This window comes from Rhincodon typus, chromosome 9 (assembly GCF_021869965.1).
Source record: "Rhincodon typus isolate 14 chromosome 9, sRhiTyp1.1, whole genome shotgun sequence".
Classification (NCBI taxonomy): domain Eukaryota; kingdom Metazoa; phylum Chordata; class Chondrichthyes; order Orectolobiformes; family Rhincodontidae; genus Rhincodon; species Rhincodon typus.
Genome location: NC_063340.1, coordinates 43444930 through 43464552, shown reverse-complemented (window position 1 = coordinate 43464552; position 19623 = coordinate 43444930). Strand labels below are relative to the sequence as shown.

The 19623-nt window shown below is 39.5% G+C and overlaps 1 protein-coding gene across 10 annotated transcripts in view; it reads right to left on the bottom strand.

The window, feature by feature from the left end:
* Positions 1–1638: 1638 nt before the first annotated feature.
* LOC109920936 (reticulon-4-like) overlaps positions 1639–19623 on the bottom strand; it is a 98957-nt gene continuing 80972 nt past the window's right edge. For all 10 annotated transcript variants that reach the window (XM_048601470.1, XM_048601471.1, XM_048601472.1 and 7 more), the window contains 4 exons: positions 11983–12052; positions 9090–9136; positions 4789–4847; positions 1639–2590 (listed from right to left, as the gene is read on the bottom strand). In XM_048601470.1, the coding sequence (XP_048457427.1) occupies positions 2548–2590; positions 4789–4847; positions 9090–9136; positions 11983–12052 (219 nt within the window). In that variant the 3' untranslated portion in view covers positions 1639–2547. The remainder of the gene's footprint in view (positions 2591–4788; positions 4848–9089; positions 9137–11982; positions 12053–19623) is intronic.

The window sequence follows — 19623 nt, the reverse complement described above, 5'->3', positions numbered from 1 at the left end:
AAACACAGATGGTGGTTCACATGTGGAATGAACTTCCTGAGGAAGTGGTGGGTGCAGGTACAGTTACAACATTTATAAGACATTTGGATACATGAATAGGAAAGGCTTGGAGGGGTATGGGCTCGAAGCAGGCAGGTGGGACTGGTTTAGTTTGGGATTATGTTCAGCATGGACTGGTTGGACCGAAGGCTGTTTCCATGCTGTATGACTACGATTCTATAAATGGTAATACTGGTGGTGGCTGCAGCACGTAGGAATCTGTATATAGTTCCAGACAATTTGTTTTTGATACTTTTGCAAACCTCTAGAGCAAGTGTGACTTAAAAAAAAACAAACACAGACCTAGCAGTTCTGGACTGTACTTAACATTGTGGAGTGTCAGGGAGGAGGAGCGTATCCTTAGTACTTGGTTCCAGGAGGCAGACATATCCTTTAGATTTGGTTAAAGTTGTGCCTAATCTAATGTTCACAAAAGGATGCTGTGACTGCAAGTGAGATACAGGGAACCACCATGGAGAAGACTCCATCCTTGATTTTATCCAACAGGTACAATGTACTCGTTACCTGTGTGAATGAGGCAAAGGACTGCAAGGAGGATAAGCAGACTGACCATGGCACCGTAAGGGATGCCATTCGAATGGAAGGAAAGAAGAGGAAATAGGATGACAGAGAAAAGTAATCAAGGGAATGCATGTTCTTTTATGCAGCCTCAATTAGAAACTCCTCACACTGAAGATGAACTGGGGGGGGCATCGAAGGGGAAAGATTAAGATGTTGTCCATGTGGAAACAAACATCGTTTACAATATCATTCCTAGTTCTACCTAAGAGAATGAATGAGGGGATTCAGCCTACAAATTTAAAATACAGACCATCAAACAATAATTTCTGGATTGTTACCCAAGAGTGGGAAACGAGGCATTCAGCATTTTGTGTCTGTCTTTACAGCAGACGACAAGATTCATTCCAGAAATAAAGACAGGAGTTAAAAAGGAAAGAAATTAGGACAATTAACAATCAGGGGAAAAGTACCAGAGAAATGCCAGGGACTAAATTCCAACAAACCACCAGGACTTTATGTAGTACTTCACTGAAGTGTTCAGAATTTTTGGCTGTCTCTAACCAATTTGGTTACAGCTGTGTTAGACATTTTTTTGGTTTCTCAGGAATCAAGGGATATGGGACTAGTTAGGAAAGTACAGTTGAAGCCAGATATCAGCTATGATCAAACTGAATGGTGGAGCAGATTCAACAGGCCATATGGACTACACTTGCTTAGTTTTGGTATTCTTAAAAAGGAAACCAAATCTTCAGACATATTTCCAGGTGATCTCACACCAAACTGCAAGACTTCCTTACTCGAGTCAATCTCCTGCAATAAGATTATACTGTTACAGGGAAAGGGTCAGTATGCAGGCCTGGTTAAATTGCTCTTGCAGAGTGGTCATAGACTGGACAAGCCTCTTTCTGCAATCATTCTATGATTCTATAAGCATTTGAAAAAACTACAGGGCAATAACACAAATTTCAAATTACTTTGGCAAAGTCAGCCTATATTTGAAGTGTACACATAAAATTTGTACATGCATAATTTTATATTAAACATGCCTACATATACGGTTTGCACACAGAATCCATATTTTGTTTGTAAGCTTTATTCATTCTCATTTTTATTTCACAATGCATTCCCCAAAGGCCTGAGCCCAATTCGTTTACAATGCAATGTCCAATCTCAGATGTGTGCATCAAACAATGCTTGAAATGTCCAGGTTACATTTATTCATAGCATTAGATACAGTCCACAAAATAATCAAAAGTACAGTTAAAATTTTGCTATAGATGTGCTCATACATTTCTGGCTAAACAGATGAAAATCTGATGGTTGAACATTTATGCTGAGACTTCAATTTATGGCATAGATATCTTAGTGTACGGTTCAGTGCTGTGGTTCCATATTTAAAATTCAGTTACCTCTGAAATATCAAGCACTGTGGAGCTGCTCAGGTCAACTCCTTAGCTTAGTGAAACACTAACCGGGTAATTGTTAAAACAGTAAAATCTTAATACAGCGAAAGGTTTCAGTCAGAAAAGCAAGACGTCAAATTTCACTACAATGGAACAGTAAATATTTTGATCACATGGGGTTAGAATTTGCACCAACCTCACAGCATAGATCCTACAAACAGTGTGCAAACTGGGGAGGGGGGGCAGGGAATACCAAAAGCTCCAACTGCACCATGATTTGTTTTCACATAGTAAGACGCTACCGTGACACGTGCAATGTACAGTTTCTCAAATCTTTAATACAAACCAGTGTTCTCTGTACCAAATGACATAAATAAACTGAATTCAAACTTCCTATATGTTAGCATGTGATATAATGTATTATGAAATAGACTACAGTTAAACACTTTGTTACTACCAAAATGGAAGAGACTTGCAAATTACACTGCAGTTCCAAGGCTATTTTGTTCTTCCCAATCCTCCCTGTGATAATCCAAGAGACAGCCCAGCAGAAAACATGCCATGAAGCACAGGACAAGCTCCGTTACTCAGTTTTCCTCTTCAGTCCAGGAATTTTCGTTTGAATCCTAGAATGAGAAGATGCAAATGATATACAATTCACAAATTTGTCATATTACACATTTAAAAGATTATATAGTTTTACTAGCCTATATCATTTCATTAGCCAGATTCACAAGTTTAAGGTAAAGACATATACATTCTGTAGTAGGCTACAAACTACAGCAGTGAAGTAACATTTTATGGAAACAACTGTTAACATTTAGTCAAAGATTACACACAACAGATGCGCTTATGAATGGTTTTAGTGGTTTTTACTCATGCATAAATAGAAAACAAATGAAAATACAGTTCCTCTTGTTTGAAGCTGTGGGCATTTTGGAGTTAACTCTGATCATGGAAGGCCTAGAGGATATAAAATCAGGATAATGTTTTAAATTCCATGCAAATAATGAAACATCATCAGTACTCTCTACAAGGTAGCAGGGCTAGTAGTCATGCCACTGGACTAGTAATCCAAAATCCAAGCTAATATTATGGGGACACGGGTTCAAATCCAACCATGCCAGATGTTGTAATTTCAAATCAATAAAAGCTGTCCTAATGTATACCATGCTAACAACTGTCAATTGTAATAAGTGACATAAATCACCAATATCCTTTGCAAAAGGCTGGCAGCCATCCTTACCTGGGCTTGGCCTACATGCGACTCCAGACTCATAGCAATATGGTCAATTCCTAACTGTCCCATCTAGACAATTATGGATAGGCAATAAATACTGGCCTCAAAAGGGGCCCCCATGCCATGAATAAGAATAACTCATACTTCATAAAAAGCACTAAACCGAACACCACACCTCAACTTGAACAAAACTAGAGAAAATGAAGCCTACCACGGCAACTATGCACCTAAGAGAAATCAACACTTCCAAAAAAATCACAAGCAGCCTGACTTCACATTTCTCTATAAAATATAAATTTTAATCAATAATTGGCATTCTAGGCTAGAAACAAACCAATAAGTCTTAAAAGGATGGTTCAGGAAACTATATGGAGCAAGGATGACAGAGGGCCATAACGATCCTAATTAGTTAGGCTAAATTTACAAATAATATTCAAGCAATAAACTCTATAAACCCACCTCAAACCAATGATAGTTCAATACTGAAAACAGCATCAATGGGTATGTGAAACTGAAACAATTTATTTCACAATCCGCTAGAAGGTTAACATGTGGTCTGGCACTCCGCATTTGCTGGGCCCAATTTGCTCTCTTATCTACTTGCAACACCAAAGTAAACTTACCAAATTCACTATAACTACTGACCAGAAAGACATTTTTCAATGTGACACCAGCAAAGCATTACAGAAATTTCCAAGAACTATACGAAATAACTCAAAGAGCTTTGGGAAAACATCCAATGAGCAATGCAATTAATTCAACATGAAACAAACATTACATATCAAATGACAATTAATAAATTAAAACAGCAACTTTTTTTTTTGAAACAACACCTTCTGCAAGAAACAAGCAGAACTCTAAACAGCTTATGAACTGGTCGAAGTTAGTCAATCTAAACAACAAAAACAGACAAGAATTTCAATAAATAAGATGCAGATTTCTTTCATGGTGTAGCCAACCCGAGGTGTACTCCAAATCAAGCTGTGTACACAACTGAAGAATGTTATTAAACAGAAGTTAACTGCATGGAAAAGTTATGGATACAGCAAGGGCACAGGAACCACACCATGAATTTTAAAATTTGCAAGCCCAGGAACTGCACAGTCCAACATCAACACTACATCTCGAGTAGACAGAATGACAAATTACTGGAATTGATTTTTTTTCCATAATTATTTCAAATAACTTCCAACTCCTGCTATATTGACACCTTTTAGAACGATGCAAGGTGTACACAATGAGCAACTAAATTACAGAATTATTAATATGCCAAATTACAATTTTATTTTGTTTATCTAACGAAAATCTGAGGAATGGTATGTTTAATAATCTGCCTTGGGAGCATGACTAAACTTTAAGGATGACTGCAAAAATGCAGAAGTATTTTCTAGTGTGCAAGAACAACAAAGCATTAGAGTTTTACAATGTGTGTTTTCTAAAGGCACAATGTCAGCTAAACCCAAGGAAACTGAACAGTTAAGAACACGTATCATACATCGAGGCACAATCTTCAACTTGCAACAGAAAGTTACACTGCATAGTTGCCATGTTTTTAAAAAGTGTCCCAACTTTTTGGATACTTACTTAGCAGTGATATCTCTAATCTGCTTACTTGCTATCCCTATGTAATGATCAATTTGAGCCTAAAGAAATAAAAAAAAAACACAGGTAAATGGGCATTCATAAATTTAATATCATTCTACACGATGCCTCACAGCACATTAAATTGCTCCAACAGATCCCAGCCTTCCTTATGACCAGCAATACATGGTAATGAAGAAAGTTATGGACCACTTTAATGTTAGAGGTCTGGGGAAAAATAATCATTCATGTGCAAGAACAGCCATGAAAAGCTGCCTCCTATATAAACGAGAGCAGATAGTACAACCACCTGATGAAACTGAATTGCAGAACTGCATCTTGCACTTGGAGCAAACCAATTCTCTCAGAATTCAAGAATCACAACCATTAATTTGGAAGACCTCAAAGATAGCCAGAGAAAAATTTCAGCTCAAGTCTCAGCTTAGCAATTTATCAATGGAAACATGCAGCAATACAATAGTGACTAGGGGTATGTTGGGAAAGTGCCGCAAGTGTTCTCAGAAGCTTCTTAGGTTGCAAAATAGGCTTTATTTAAGAAAATTACCTGAATTAATTGCGTTAAGCAGTACAATGTGAAAACAGAATAAGAGAGTCCCATTGCATGGAAAGAGACCCTTCAGTCCAACACCAACCATAATCCCAAACTAAACTAGTCCCACATGCCTGCACTTGGAACATATCCCTCCAAACATTTCTTATTCACATACTTATCCAAGTGTCTCAAATGTTGCAACTGTACCCACAACCATCACTTCCGAGTTCATTCCACAGACAAACCACAATGTAGAAAAAAATTGCCCCTTGTGTCTTTTTTAACCCCTTCCCTTCTCACCTTAAAAATATACTTCCAGTCTTGAAATACCACACTCTAGGGGAAGACACTTGTTATTCACCTTATCTATACCCCTCATGACCTTATAAACCCTCTAAGTTCACCCCTCAACCTTCTACACTCCAGTGAAAGAAGTGACAGCCTATTCAGCCTCTCCTTAACTCAAACCCTCCACTCTGGTGGTGATGGCACAAAACTACGAAGGCCCTCTCTATTTCCCTGCCTCACAAACTTCATTAATCATTGTATCATAAAACTTAAGTTGGTTATGGAAAACAGGGAACAAACCAGAATAAAAATGCTTATTGGGGCAAGTCCATTTTAATGGTTAAGAATGGATCTTGCCCAGATGGCAGGAATCAAAGGCTGGCAGGCAAACCACTATCTGAATGATATACTGCCTTCAGAGAAGATTGTTTTGGGCACAGATAAAAGGTATATTCCCATGGAGTGGAAAAGTACAGCAAACAAATTCAGAGGTACCTGGATAACACAAGAGAAAGGTCAAGATGAATAAGAAAACGAGAGACTATAATAGATGCTGGTACAGAATACAACAAAGAAACAGGGTGAAAATAAATGTTCACAGGGGAAACGAAAATGCAGGAAAAAATGTAGGAAGAGAACCTGACTGCTAATGCAGAAGGAACTCTAAACCTTCCCTGGGCATATAACCAATGCAAGGGTAGCAAAAGTACTAGGGCTGAAGGATCAAAAGGGGACTTATGCATGGAAATAAAGAGACATGGCTAAGATATTAAATTAATACTTTGCATTTTTACCAAGTATGATGATACTGCGCTGGTCATAGTGAAAAAGGAGGTAGTTCAGATACTTGAAAAGTTTAAAATTGATTATGGCTGGTTCAGATAAGATGTATGGATTTAAGTTGATAAGGAACCCAGGTGAGATACAAAGAAACTGAGGGAAATGGAAATTAGAGGCACATGTGATAATTTTCCAGCAGGGGTGTTTCTACCACTGAAAGCCTGCATACAGTGGGGTCTCACAGGGGTCAGTGTACAGACCCTTGTTGATACAGTTTATATAAAATGATTTAGACTTGAATGTAGGAGAGTTGTTCAGTAAGTTCACAGATGATCCAAAAATTGATGGTGCGGTAAAGTGAGGAGGATAGTCTTAGAACACAGGCGGCTATAGATGGGCTGGTCAGATAAACTGATCAATGGCAAATGAAATTCAATTCAAATAAATGAGAGGTGATGGACCTGGGCAGGATAAACAAGGCAAGGGATTACATGGTGAACAGTAGGACTCTTGGAAGCTCTGAGGGACCTTGGCGTGTGTGTACACCAGTCCCTTGAAAGGTATCAGGACAGGTGAATAAAGTGGTTAGCATTTGAGAAGGCAAAGTGTTTGAGAACAGGGAGGTAATGCTGGAACCATATAAAAGGTTGGTTAGGCCACAGCTAGAGTATTATGTGTAGTTCTGGAATCCACATCATAGGATAGCTCTGGAGAAGGTACAGAAGAGATTTACCAGGATGTTGCCTGGGGTTGCTTTCCTTAAGAGCAGAGGAGATCAAGACAGGGCATGATTGAGATGTGTAAAATTATGAGGGGCATAGATAGGGTAGACAGGAAGAGACTTTTCCCCACAATGAAGGGATCAATGACTAGGGAACATAGGTTTAAGGGGCAGAAGGTTCAGAGGAGATGTGAGATGTGCCTTTTTCTGTGTTGTTGATCTCTAGGACTCTATAAAAGTCCAGTAACTAAAGTCTAATCAGTTTAATTTCAGTAGTAGGGAAGCTTCTGGAAACAATAATTCAGGACAAAATTGGCAGTCTTTGTGCAGCTACAGGTTAATTATGAAAAGCCACAGAGATTTGTTAATGACTCAGGTGAAAAATAAGCAACAATGAGGTACCAAAGAAGGTTTGAGAAGGCAATAAGGGCAATGTGGTGTTCACGGACTTCCAGAAGTATTTGATAAAAAGACGTGGACAAAGCTATAGTTTGTGGAATAAAAGGCTCAATAGCCTCATGCATAAAAAGTCAGGCGAGTGGCAGGAAACAGGTAGTGATTAATGGATTGTTTTTCACTCTGAAGGAAGGTCTGTAGTGGAGTTCCCCAAGGGTTGATAACGGGACTCTTCCCCTACACAATTAATCACCCAGACCTTGTTATACAAGTCATAATTTCAAAGTCTGCTGATGATTAGCTGTGCCAGCTCAGCCTTTTACAAACTACAGTGGTGAGTGTTTGACAACAAAAACATTGGCAAGTCAATAAAAGCCCTTGTAAACAGAGCAGTCGTTATTATACTCCTTTACTAAATAGGGATCCGAATTGTGCATCAGCAACACACGAGAAATTCCATCAACAATGCCCTGCTATCTCATTCGGAGTCAGTGGGAGGGCCAAACAAATGTGGGAGTCCTACTATAAGTCAGTTCCACAAGCATTCAGGCAAAATGTCGTTATAAAAGTCAACTATAATGGGTCCAATGTGGTGGTGTCAGATGGCTGAACAAAAACTCTCCCAATACAGTTCTCCTGTTCTCCAAATTCTCAAATGGTCAACGTTCAAGACAGTACAAGAAAACGCTACAAAGACATTGAAACTTTCCTCGAAATGTGACCACACTGACATTAATGACTGGGAGAAGTTTGAAAAGTGTTCAGAATGGTAACAACTTGTCCATCAAGTTGGATCATGTTAAATCAGAATGTTTTAATGATGAGGCACAGTGGTGACAAAGAAAAGGATGTGAATCTTGCCATTCCAGATATCTTCACTCATGGACTGCCTTGCCCCATTTGCTCAATAAGCCAAGACTGCCTGCTCAGTTACATGAAGATCCATGTCAGAAAGATGAACACTAAGCATATGTCATCTTTGAACCAAGGAACAGCTAACAATGATGATTCCCATTGTATCTAAATAACTAGCCAAATGTGACTTTTAATTGATAAATCAAAGACATCTATAGAAATTAGGAGCAAGACTATGCCTTTTGGCCCTTATGAGCTTGTTCTGCCATTCAATACGATTGTTGTTGATCCTCTATCTCAACTCCATACTCCTGCATTCTTTCCAGACCCCAGGATATATTTTAATATTCAAAAATTTAACTATCTTTCTTGAATATACTCTGTATCACTGCCTCCACAGCCTTTTGTAGTAGTGAATTCCACAGGTTGACCACTCGAGTGAAGAAATGCTTCCGCATCTGTCCTGTTGGTTCAAGTAGACAGCTCACCATCACCTTCGAGGGCAACTAGGGAAGGGCAATAAATGCAGGCCCAGCCAGCAATCGCCACATTCCCACAAGCGAAGAATTTAAAAAATGCTATTTCACAAGCCTACAAATGCAAATTGCTGATTAATTCTTCTTGTGTGGGATGGTGGGGGTTTGGGGTTGGTGAGAGAGAGCGTGAGGGAGCGAGGGAGGGACACAAAACACAGCCCAGATTAGCACTTACCTGGTGTCTTTCATAAACCACAGGGATGCTGAAAACTGCTACCAGAGCTACAGGCAAAATGTAAACATATTAAAAGTTAAATGATTCAGAAAACATTTCTTAATCTTATGACAAAATAATCAACTCTTTCTGATCCACTGTAATTTCTGCCCTCATCTGAGATTTTTATATAAAAAAAGTGTGGTGTAATTTAGATGCACAAATTATACAAACAGCTCCTTGAAAAGACATGCTAGAGTAATAATTTGGAGAGGATTCCCCTGTTCAGTTTAGTCTCTCTAGAAAAGGAATGGAGTATTAGCCAAGAAATTGGGAACATAAGCCTCAACCCAAGACATATTGAGTGGTCCTAAACTGTTGCCAATTCAAAGTATCACAACATGCCCTTGGACTTGATGGGCTGCATCTCAGGATATTAAAGGAAACAGCTACAAAAACTACGGATGTACCGACAGCAAGGTTCCAAGAATCCTTAGATTCTGGAAAAGTCCTGGCGGATTGGAACACTGCCAATAGAACAGCCCTATTCAAAAGGGAAACAAACAAGAAACAAGCAACTATAGGTCAGTTTGATTAACATCTGAATTGGGGCTACAATCCTAATATAATCAGGCAGACTCAGCATGGCTTCATGAAGGGGCAATCATGCCTCACAAAATTTATTACAACTCTTTGCAGAGATAACAAGCAATACAAAGAACCACCAGCGGATGTAAAATCTAGACGTTGAAAGCATTCAATAAGAAACTGGACGTAAGATTACTTAAGATAAGGGTCCACGATGTTGGGGGCAGTATGTTAGCATGGATAGAATTGGGTAACAGTCGAAGACAGAGTTAAAATAAAGGGGCCATTTTCAGGATGACGACCTGTAACCAGCAGGATCAGTGCTAGGGCCACAATCATTTGCGGTATAGATATTAATGACTTGAATGAGGAAAGTAAATATATTATCACCAAGTTTGCAGATGATAAAAATAGATGGAGGTAATTGATGAGATTGATAATCTGCAGAAGATATAGGCAGGTTAAGTGAGTAGGCAAAGACTTGACAAGGTGAAATATAATATGGAAAATGTGAAATTAAGCACTTTGGTAGGAAGAATAGAGGAGCTGAATATTGTTTGAACAGATGAAGTCTGCAGGAGTATTTGAGGGTCCTTGTGTGTAAACTGCTAGCATACAAGTTCAGCAAACAACAGAAAAATGTAATGTTGGCCTTTATTTCAAGGTGAATGGAATATAATAATTGAAAAGTTGTGCCAAGACCATACAAGGTACCAGTTGGACCACATCTAGAATATTGTAAACAAACAGTTTCAGTCCTTTACTCAAGGGAAGATACTGGCATTGGAGGAAGGTCAGAGAAGGTTCACTAGGTTGATCCCAGGCATGAAAGGACTTTGTTACGGATCGTGTACGTTGTGCCTATGCTCTCAGATTAGAAGAATGAGAGGTGGCTATACTGAAACATAAGACAACAGATATTGCCAGACCAAGTTTCTCCCGCACTTTCTGTTTTAATTTAAGATCACCAGCATCTGCAGTGTTTTGCTTTTAAAGATTTTTTAAGGGCCTTGACAAGGTTGATGCTGAGAAGTTGTTTCGCTTTGTGGGAGTGTTTAGGAGCAGACAGCATATAGTCTTAGACTAAGTAAGCCACCCAGTTAGGACAGTGATGACAAGGAATCTGCGGAATTATCACAGAGGTGATAATCAGAAAGGGAATCAAGCATTAAGATAGGAAAGGACTTGTGGATTATAAGATCAGCCATGATCTCCCTGAATGGTGCTCCTACATCTTCTGATCAACAATTGTATGCTTTTTCTTTCAATTCCATGCTATATTTAAACTTGTTTAGCCACAGACTGCAGCCACTGAAAAGTTATACCTTGAATCCAATTATCTTCAAAATTAATTAAGGCTCTTAGATGCCATACTCACTCAAATGCAGCCATGACGTCAAGGGGAGTCAGTCTCAATCCTTGTTTTACTGAAGTTTTTAGGAGACCCAGTTTCAAGTCCCATCTGCTCAGAGGTACGTAAATAACATCTCTGAACAGGTTGATTAGAAAGTTTTTTTTGCAGAAAATTACAGCTTGGATCATCTCTAACTCAAGGTATAACTGAAGAATGAAGAGAGTCTGATCTCCTATGAGCTCTGTTGGGCAACTAACTTGCACAGCTTGGTTACTATGGAGACTAGGGACCCAGATTGAGACCTACTGAACAGCAAGTTGCAAAATGTTCTCACACTGAAGACAAAGGAAGGAGCAACTGGGATGGACTGTCATCTTTTTGTTAAGGAGAGACTACAGTGGCAAAGGCTGCAGCTGGTGCAGAGAGAAGACTGCAGTTGCAATGTTAGTTGTATATTGAGCTTAGTCGATATTAAATTTAGCTTGGTACAGTACAGGACAAACTTGAAACGCTGTCATGCAATCCCATCATTTAGCATTCAAATATATTTTCAAAAGTTAATTGCTCTCTATGGGTGTATCACTTCTTTAAATTTGACAGGCTGGTGCCAAAATATTGCATTTTTAAACTATTTCAGCTTTCATTCTGGGACCATTCTCAAAATGGAGTTGCAATATCCAAATAACCATATCTTGAGATTTCTGCAAGATTTTGAGAATGCATCTTTGAAAGGAGGAATGTATGGCTAACTAAATAAAATACTTAGACATGCATCTCAAGTAGATGCAACCCAGATCTACAGATCAAGCTCTCAGTAAAAGTGGAATAGAACTGAAGTCAATTTGCCAGCCAAGTACTTTAACATGCATATACTCATCAATGTAAGAATTTCAAAAAAAATACAAGTTACAAGTTAGTGCAAATAGTGAATGGAACAGGAATACAAACTACAGAGTCTTTATTTGCACTTACCTATTATCAGCAGGGACAGTCCGTTAAACAAGGCACCAACATAAGTGAGCAGCCACATCAGCACTGAAAACTAATAAAAGGAACATGAATTGAAATACAACTCAAAGCTCGCGTTTTGAATTGCACTGAGCAACATTTATAAAAGACTTTTAGAAAAAAAATATCAAGTCCCCAAAAATGTCAAATTAATTGCCTAATCCATAAAAGTAAAACCAAGTAAAGGAAACTATTTCAGGCAAGTCCTCAAATAACTCCTAACAATAAGGGGAAAGAATTCAAAATTATAATCATTGTCTTGGTAAACAAAAGAACGCAATGATAAATTAAGATCAAGAGGGTAAATGAATACCAACTGTAAATAGGGTGAAAAAATTATATTCCACAATGTTAATCTGATCTAAACAAAAGACCTCCGTGCTTCAGCAGGAATAATGGTTTACCCTGTATACAGCATATTGGGACAAACTTTAAGATTAAACATTGTAACTACAGTACCTAATTGCCTGAGAAAATACTAAGTACAAAAGGGTATTTTCAAAGACAATAGCCTTCAATTTAACTATATGCTTACAGCGGCAAAATACTTAAGTCGCGGAAGCAGACAGGCACAATTCAAGGCTAAATGTCTTACAAGGAATTTTAAAAGATTTGGCATTATGCAAAATAAATTTATCAAAGTTGATCTGTGTGTACTCATCCAAAACAACCAACAGGCATAATACATTAAAACTGTTACAAAGATGAGGTAAATGACAAAAGTAATGATTGAACAAAGGTCACTATTACCAGACTATAAAAACTATCACTAAACAATTAAATTCCTTTAGTATTAGGTCACTATTAAGCACTCGAGATCTGAAATTCCACTTTGCATCAATCACAGAGAATAGGAACTAGTATGGTCCGGTCTTTCCAAGAGACATTCCCAACCTCTTATCTGTCTCCTTTCAGCATAAAATGCCTCACCTCAAAATCTGCCAACAAGAAATCTAGATGCTATTTTAAGAAGTTGCATCAAGACACTATTAAATATCCAATACAAATCGCAACAGAAGTACATCAGTCACATTTAAAACCAATAACTTGGGTTCATAAAAACACATTTAATATATGAAAACACCTTAAGATATACAAAATCTATGCAGCTATCTCAGCACTGGTCAAGGAAAATGCATCAATGTACCAAGAGCAGCAGTTTAATCCTTAACTCTCAATACTTTTGTAAGTCCAGATCTTCAAATCTCAATAGCAATTTTCAAATAACCCAAATGAAAAAAGCATTAATTCATTAGTCCAAAATATGGAGCAGACGATTCCCTAACTAGAGTAAGATTGGGGCCGGTCAAGGACAGTAGTGGGAAGTTGTGCGTGGAGTCCGAAGAGATAGGAGAGGTGCTAAATGAATATTTTTCGTCAGTATTCACGCAGGAAAAAGACAAAGACAATGTAGTCGAGGAGAATACTGAGATACAGTCTATTAGACTAGACGGGATTGAGGTTCATAAGGAGGAGGTGTTAGCAATTCTGGAAGGTGTGAAAATAGATAAGTCCCCTGGGCCGGATGGGATTTATCCTAGGATTGTCTGGGAAGCTAGAGAGGAGACTGCAGAGCCTTTGGCTTTGATCTTTATGTCGTCATTGTCTACAGGAATAGTGCCAGAAGACTGGAGACTAGCAAATGTTGTCCCCTTGTTCAAGAAGGGGAGTAGAGACAACCCTGGTAATTATAGACCAGTGAGCCTTACTTCGGTTGTGGGTAAAGTGTTGGAAAGGATTATAAGAGATAGGATTTATAATCATCTAGAAAGGAATAATTTGATTAGGGATAGTCAACACGGTTTTGAGAAGGGTAGGTCGTGCCTCACAAATCTTATTGAGTTCTTCGAGAAGGTGACTAAACAGGTGGATGAGGGTAAAGCGGTTGATGTGGTGTATATGGATTTCAGTAAAGCGTTTGATAAGGTTCCCCATGGTAGGCTATTGCAGAAAATACGGAGGCATGGGATTGAGGGTGATTTAGCGGTTTGGATCAGAAATTGGCTAGCTGTAAGAAGACAGAGGGTGGTGGTAGATGGGAAAGGTTCATCCTGGAGTTCAGTTACTAGTGGTATACCTCAAGGATCTGTTTTTGGGGCCACTGCTGTTTGTCATTTTTATAAATGACCTGGATGAGGGCGTAGAAGGATGGGTTAGTAAATTTGCGGATGACACCAAAGTCGGTGGAGTTGTGGATAGTGCAGAAGGATGTTGCAGGTTACAGAGGGACATAGATAAGCTGCAGAGCTGGGCTGAGAGGTGGCAAATGGAGTTTAATGCGGAAAAGTGTGAGGTGATTCACTTTGGAAGGAGTAACAGGAATACAGAGTACTGGGCTAATGGTAAGATTCTTGGTAGTGTGGATGAGCAGAAAGATCTCGGTGTCCATGTGCATAGATCACTGAAAGTTGCCACCCAGGTTGATAGCGTTGTTAAGAAGGCGTACGGTGTGTTAGGTTTTATTGGGAGAGGGATTGAGTTTCGGAGCCATGAGGTCATGTTGCAGCTGTACAAAACTCTGGTGCGGCCGCACTTGGAGTATTGTGTACAGTTCTGGTCACCGCATTATAGGAAGGATGTGGAAGCATTGGAAAGGGTGCAGAGGAGATTTACCAGAATGTTGCCTGGTATGGAGGGAAGGTCTTATGGAGGAAAGGCTGAGGGTCTTGAGGCTGTTTTCGTTAGAGAGAAGAAGGTTAAGAGGTGACTTGATAGAGACATACAAGATGATCAGAGGATTAGATAGAGTGGACAGTGGGAGCCTTTTTCCTCGGATGGTGATGGCTAGCACGAGGGGACATAGCTTTAAATTGAGGGGTGATAGATATAGGACAGATGTCAGAGGTAGGTTCTTTACTCAGTAGTAAGGGAGTGGAATGTCCTGCCTGCAAAAATAGTAGACTCGCCCACTTTAAGGGCATTTAAATGGTCATTGGATAAACATATGGATGATAATGGAATAGTTTAGGTTAGATGGGCTTCAGATTGGTTTCACAGGTCGGCGCAACATCGAGGGCCGAAGGGCCTGTACTGCGCTGTAATGTTCTATGTTCTATGTTCTATATGTTCTAACTATTGGAGTTGAATATATGCAGTTACATACCTGCCAATTAATTGCAATTCATTCCAATGTATCTTTGCAAAATGTTAATTCTAGATCCACCCCATTACGAATACATCAAAAAGTAAGATAAAATTTTACATCATAAGAGTTAATAGTTCTTAAAATCAAAGTATTTTTAATTTATAGAATTAAATAAAGTTTTTACAATGGCCAAGTATGGATTTTAAACTAATTTACTCCCAAGATATAATAGCCCCCAGTTTTTATGATATAATAGAATTAGATCTTTGTTAGAGTTCTTGATTGTTATTTATTACACCAATCTTCCAAATATTTAATCAGGTCAATTATTTCAAAATCACTTCTGCTGCCCTGCATAAATGCCCTTTGAAACATTAGTGCAACAAGTTATCCAATGTTTTGGCTGCAAATACCATCTGCTAGAACTTAACCACACATCAGACAATCAGTATGCTTTTCTAACTACTTTCAAACAAGCCTGGTTCTCCCATTTAACAAATCAGACCAAATTAGCTTCGCTCCAGTTTTGATATCATTCGGAATCTCTTCATATCCTCGAGGTATTCAAACAAAAGTACTGCAAAAGCTGTGAAACCATAACCTTTTCTGGAGCTCCTTTTTTGATAATTACATCCTGTTACTCAGCCAATCCATTAGTTTCAACACTTATTTTGGATTTTATAATTCGTAAAAAAGTTTAAGATCCATTTGATAAAACCATTATGAAACATCTGACATTAAAACTTTATCAAATCATTAATGCTAACTGTCTAATAAATGGAAAGCTGAATATTTAGTATTGCTGAAAAAGGCCACATTGTGTCAAAGCTTTTAGACTGGCACTCATGAGGACAATTTGCAAGGAATAGCAAAGCTTAGGGAAAACAACATTGATATGATATGACAGCAAAGTGGCAACTGGTTAAGTGGGCTATGGTTGGTAGAGTTGTTGCCCTGGAGAATGCATCAGTTGTTGATGACAAATAGTTAACTGCCAAGTGTTGTTCAAATTTTAAACAAAGCACATTGACTGAGCGGTCAAGACATTGACCTGAGAAATGAATCAGAGAATAGATATTTTGTTTCATTGAGACAGGCACACTGAATGCACATGTTCTTTCGGTGCAAAGTATAACTCCTAGCAGTTTTCAGTACAAGTGCATCATGCCGCAAGCCAGACTGAATCCTAAATTCATTGTCATTTCCTGCATATTTAGGAAGTTTCATATTTAACATGTTTATTGTTTTAATATTTAACAAATGTACAATTGCAGAATCACATCTAGTACTGGGCACTGTGTTGAATCTTTGCAAAGGTAGGATGGTGGAGTATGCTCAATATTTTGCTTGCTGCAAACAGCCAAAGGAATAAGCTATTTGATACATTCCACCAGCCTTTGAGATGTATGACCTACATCATACCAACAAATTCATACAAGACTTACACATCAATAGCAACATGTGGATTTGAAATTGCTAGCCTATTTACCAATTCTGCTAAACCTTTTCTATACCCTCTCCAAAGCACCCACATCCTTCTGGTAGTGTGGGGATCAGAACTGTATGCAATATTCTAAGTGTGGCCTAATTAAAGTTCTCTTAAGCTTCTTGGTTTATTTAGGTTGCTGTTTCAGAATGACTATGACCCTTTTTTCTAAAGCACATTCATATGCCCCTCTTCTTTAAAAAAATCCAAATCCCAAATAACAGCAATATACTTTACACACTATTTATGTAGTTGCATGCAAGAATTTCCTTACATTTCTTAATGAGCACCATTCTATGCTCAAATGGGCTCCCTTTCTTTGATGTTCTAGTCAAGTAATCAGCCACTGGGTTCTCTACTACCACCTGATACAAACCTACTTTCACTAGTCAAGATACACATTGAGATTCCTACAGTTCCACATGCTATTATTTTGGCCTTATTGGCAAACTCATAAATAAGGCCCAAGTTATTTGTTCACCATGCAAGTTAATTTAGGCACATCAAATCCATCCAGCAGGATAATGGCTACCTTGGAGATAATTGCCCATTTTATCTTACTCAAAATCATCAATGGACCTCAGGCCATCACTCTTGGTCCCAAGTACCCCCCAGTCTACCTCAGGTTACCCTTGAAGGGCAAGGCATCTCAAACGTTTGACCAATAGGTGAAGCTAGCCGCTTCATACTACTATGCAGTAGCAATGCAAGTGGTGCTCATCACTAATAGGATGCTGCAGTCGAGCTAAAAAGACATTGTTCCTATCATACAAGTAAGTAATATGGTAAATAAATTTCAGTGATAGAGAGTGATAAGCATGTAGACCATACACTCCAAAGACTGGCAAACAGCATCAAATAACATATTCCTTCAGCTGTCCACAACAAGCAAAGTTCTGATAATCTAACTGACCTGTGCCTGCAAAACTCAAGTGTCCAATATTGGATGGAATTCTGCAAATGGACATGTGCTACATAAACCTGAGTGGACAGAGAATTATACTGACATTCAATTGTCAGATAGATCAGTCAGGGCTCAGAATGGAGACATTTGCATGCAAAGCTACATATAATGAATAGAAAGGCCCCTGTTCTCTGCAGGCAAAAGAACATGCACATACAACTGTGCCTGTTTCAACATGACTAAACAGATGACAGGCATGCTCTGGTTCTACTCTCAGGGCACTGCCTTCACCAATTAGAACAATTCTACCTTCTTTAAATTTTAAAGAAAGCTTGATAGATAACAGTCTGTTATTAACAACTGGTGCATTCTCCAGGCCAGCATCCGTACCACGGTCCACTTGCCAATCAGTGCTCTATCAACAATATTATTGCTGTTTGCCACCTACTTCAGTTTTTGCAGCAAATTGCCCATGAACGCAGGACCAAAAGCTTTGACAAAATGTCTTTTCTCAGCAAGATTCAAATTCCACACTACTAAATACTAAAAAGTTTGTTGTATCAAAGACTAGATTTAACTTTAAACATTACAGAAAAGCTTAACTCTAACACAAAATAAGCACATTAAACACTGCAAACACATACATTATAATGCTGGTGAAAGACAAGTTTAGTCACATTCAGCTGGCAAAATCTAAACTAGTAATTTCATTACATTGATTTAAAATTATGGGGCAAGTCAAACAATGTTTGATTTATGACATGAATGTAGTGATAAATTTGCCAGACTTTACAATTTAAATGAACAAAGCAATAAGAAAAATTGTTTTTAAAAATCATGGTTGGCTAATGTATTAGCCATCTGACTAATTGCAAATTCAGAATTTTTTAATTGCATTATTAATAAAACATGATTAAGATATCATTAGGCATTGTACTTGAATGTGACTGCTGCACAGCTGATAATATAATAGTGCCAGAGAAAAACACAACACTGATGATGCAGAGACAACAAGGTGCAGGGCTGGATGAACACAGCAGGCCAAGCAGCATCATAGGAGCAGGAAGGTTGACGTTTCGGGCCTAGACCCTTCATCAGAAAAGGGGCAGGGGAAGGGAGTTCTGAAATAAATAGGGAGAAAGTGGGAGGCGGATAGAAGATGGATAGAGGAGAGGATAGGTGGAGAGGAAACAAACAGGTTGGAGAGGCGGGGATGGAGCCAGTAAAGGTGAGTGTAGGTGGGGAGTTAGGGAGGGGATAGGTCAGTCCAGGGAGGACGGACAAGTCAAGGGGGCGGGATGAGGTTCGTAGGTAGGAGATGGGGGTGCGGCTTGAGGTGGGAGGAAGAACAGGTTAGGGAGGCAGGGACGAGCTGGACTGGTTTTGGGATGCGGTAGGGGGAGGGGAGATTTTGAAGCTTGTGAAATCCACATTGATACCATTGGGCTGCAGGGTTCCCAAGCGGAATATGAGTTGCTGTTCCTGCAACCTTCGGGTGGCATCGTTGTGGCACTGCAGGAGGCCCAGGATGGACATGTCGTCTGAGGAATGGGAGGGGGAGTTGAAATGGTTCGCGACTGGGAGGTGCAGTTGTTTATTGCGAACCGAGCGTAGGTGTTCTGCAAAGCGGTCCCCGAGCCTCCGCTTGGTTTCCCCGATGTAGAGGAGGTCACAACGGGTACAGCGGATGCAGTATACCACATTGGCAGATGTGCAGGTGAACATCTGCTTGATGTGGAAAGTCTTCTTGGGGCCTGGGATGGGGGTGAAGGAGGAGGTATGGGGCAGGTGTAGCACTTCCTGCGGTTGCAGGGAAAAGTGCCGGGTGTGGTGGGGCTGGAGGGGAGTGTGGAGTGGACAAGGGCGTCACGGAGAGAGTGGTCCCTCCGGAAAGCAGATAAGGGTGGGGAGGGAAAGATGTCTTTGGTGGTGGGGTCAGATTGCAGATGGCAGAAGTGTCAGAGGATGATGCGTTGAATCCGGAGGTTGGTGGGGTGGTACGTGAGGACGAGGGGGATTCTTTTTTGGTTCTTATTGCTTGGACGGGGTGTGAGGGATGAGTTGCGGGAGACGTGGGAGACACGGTTGAGGGCGTTCTCGACCACTGGGGGGGGGGGGGGGGGGGGGGGG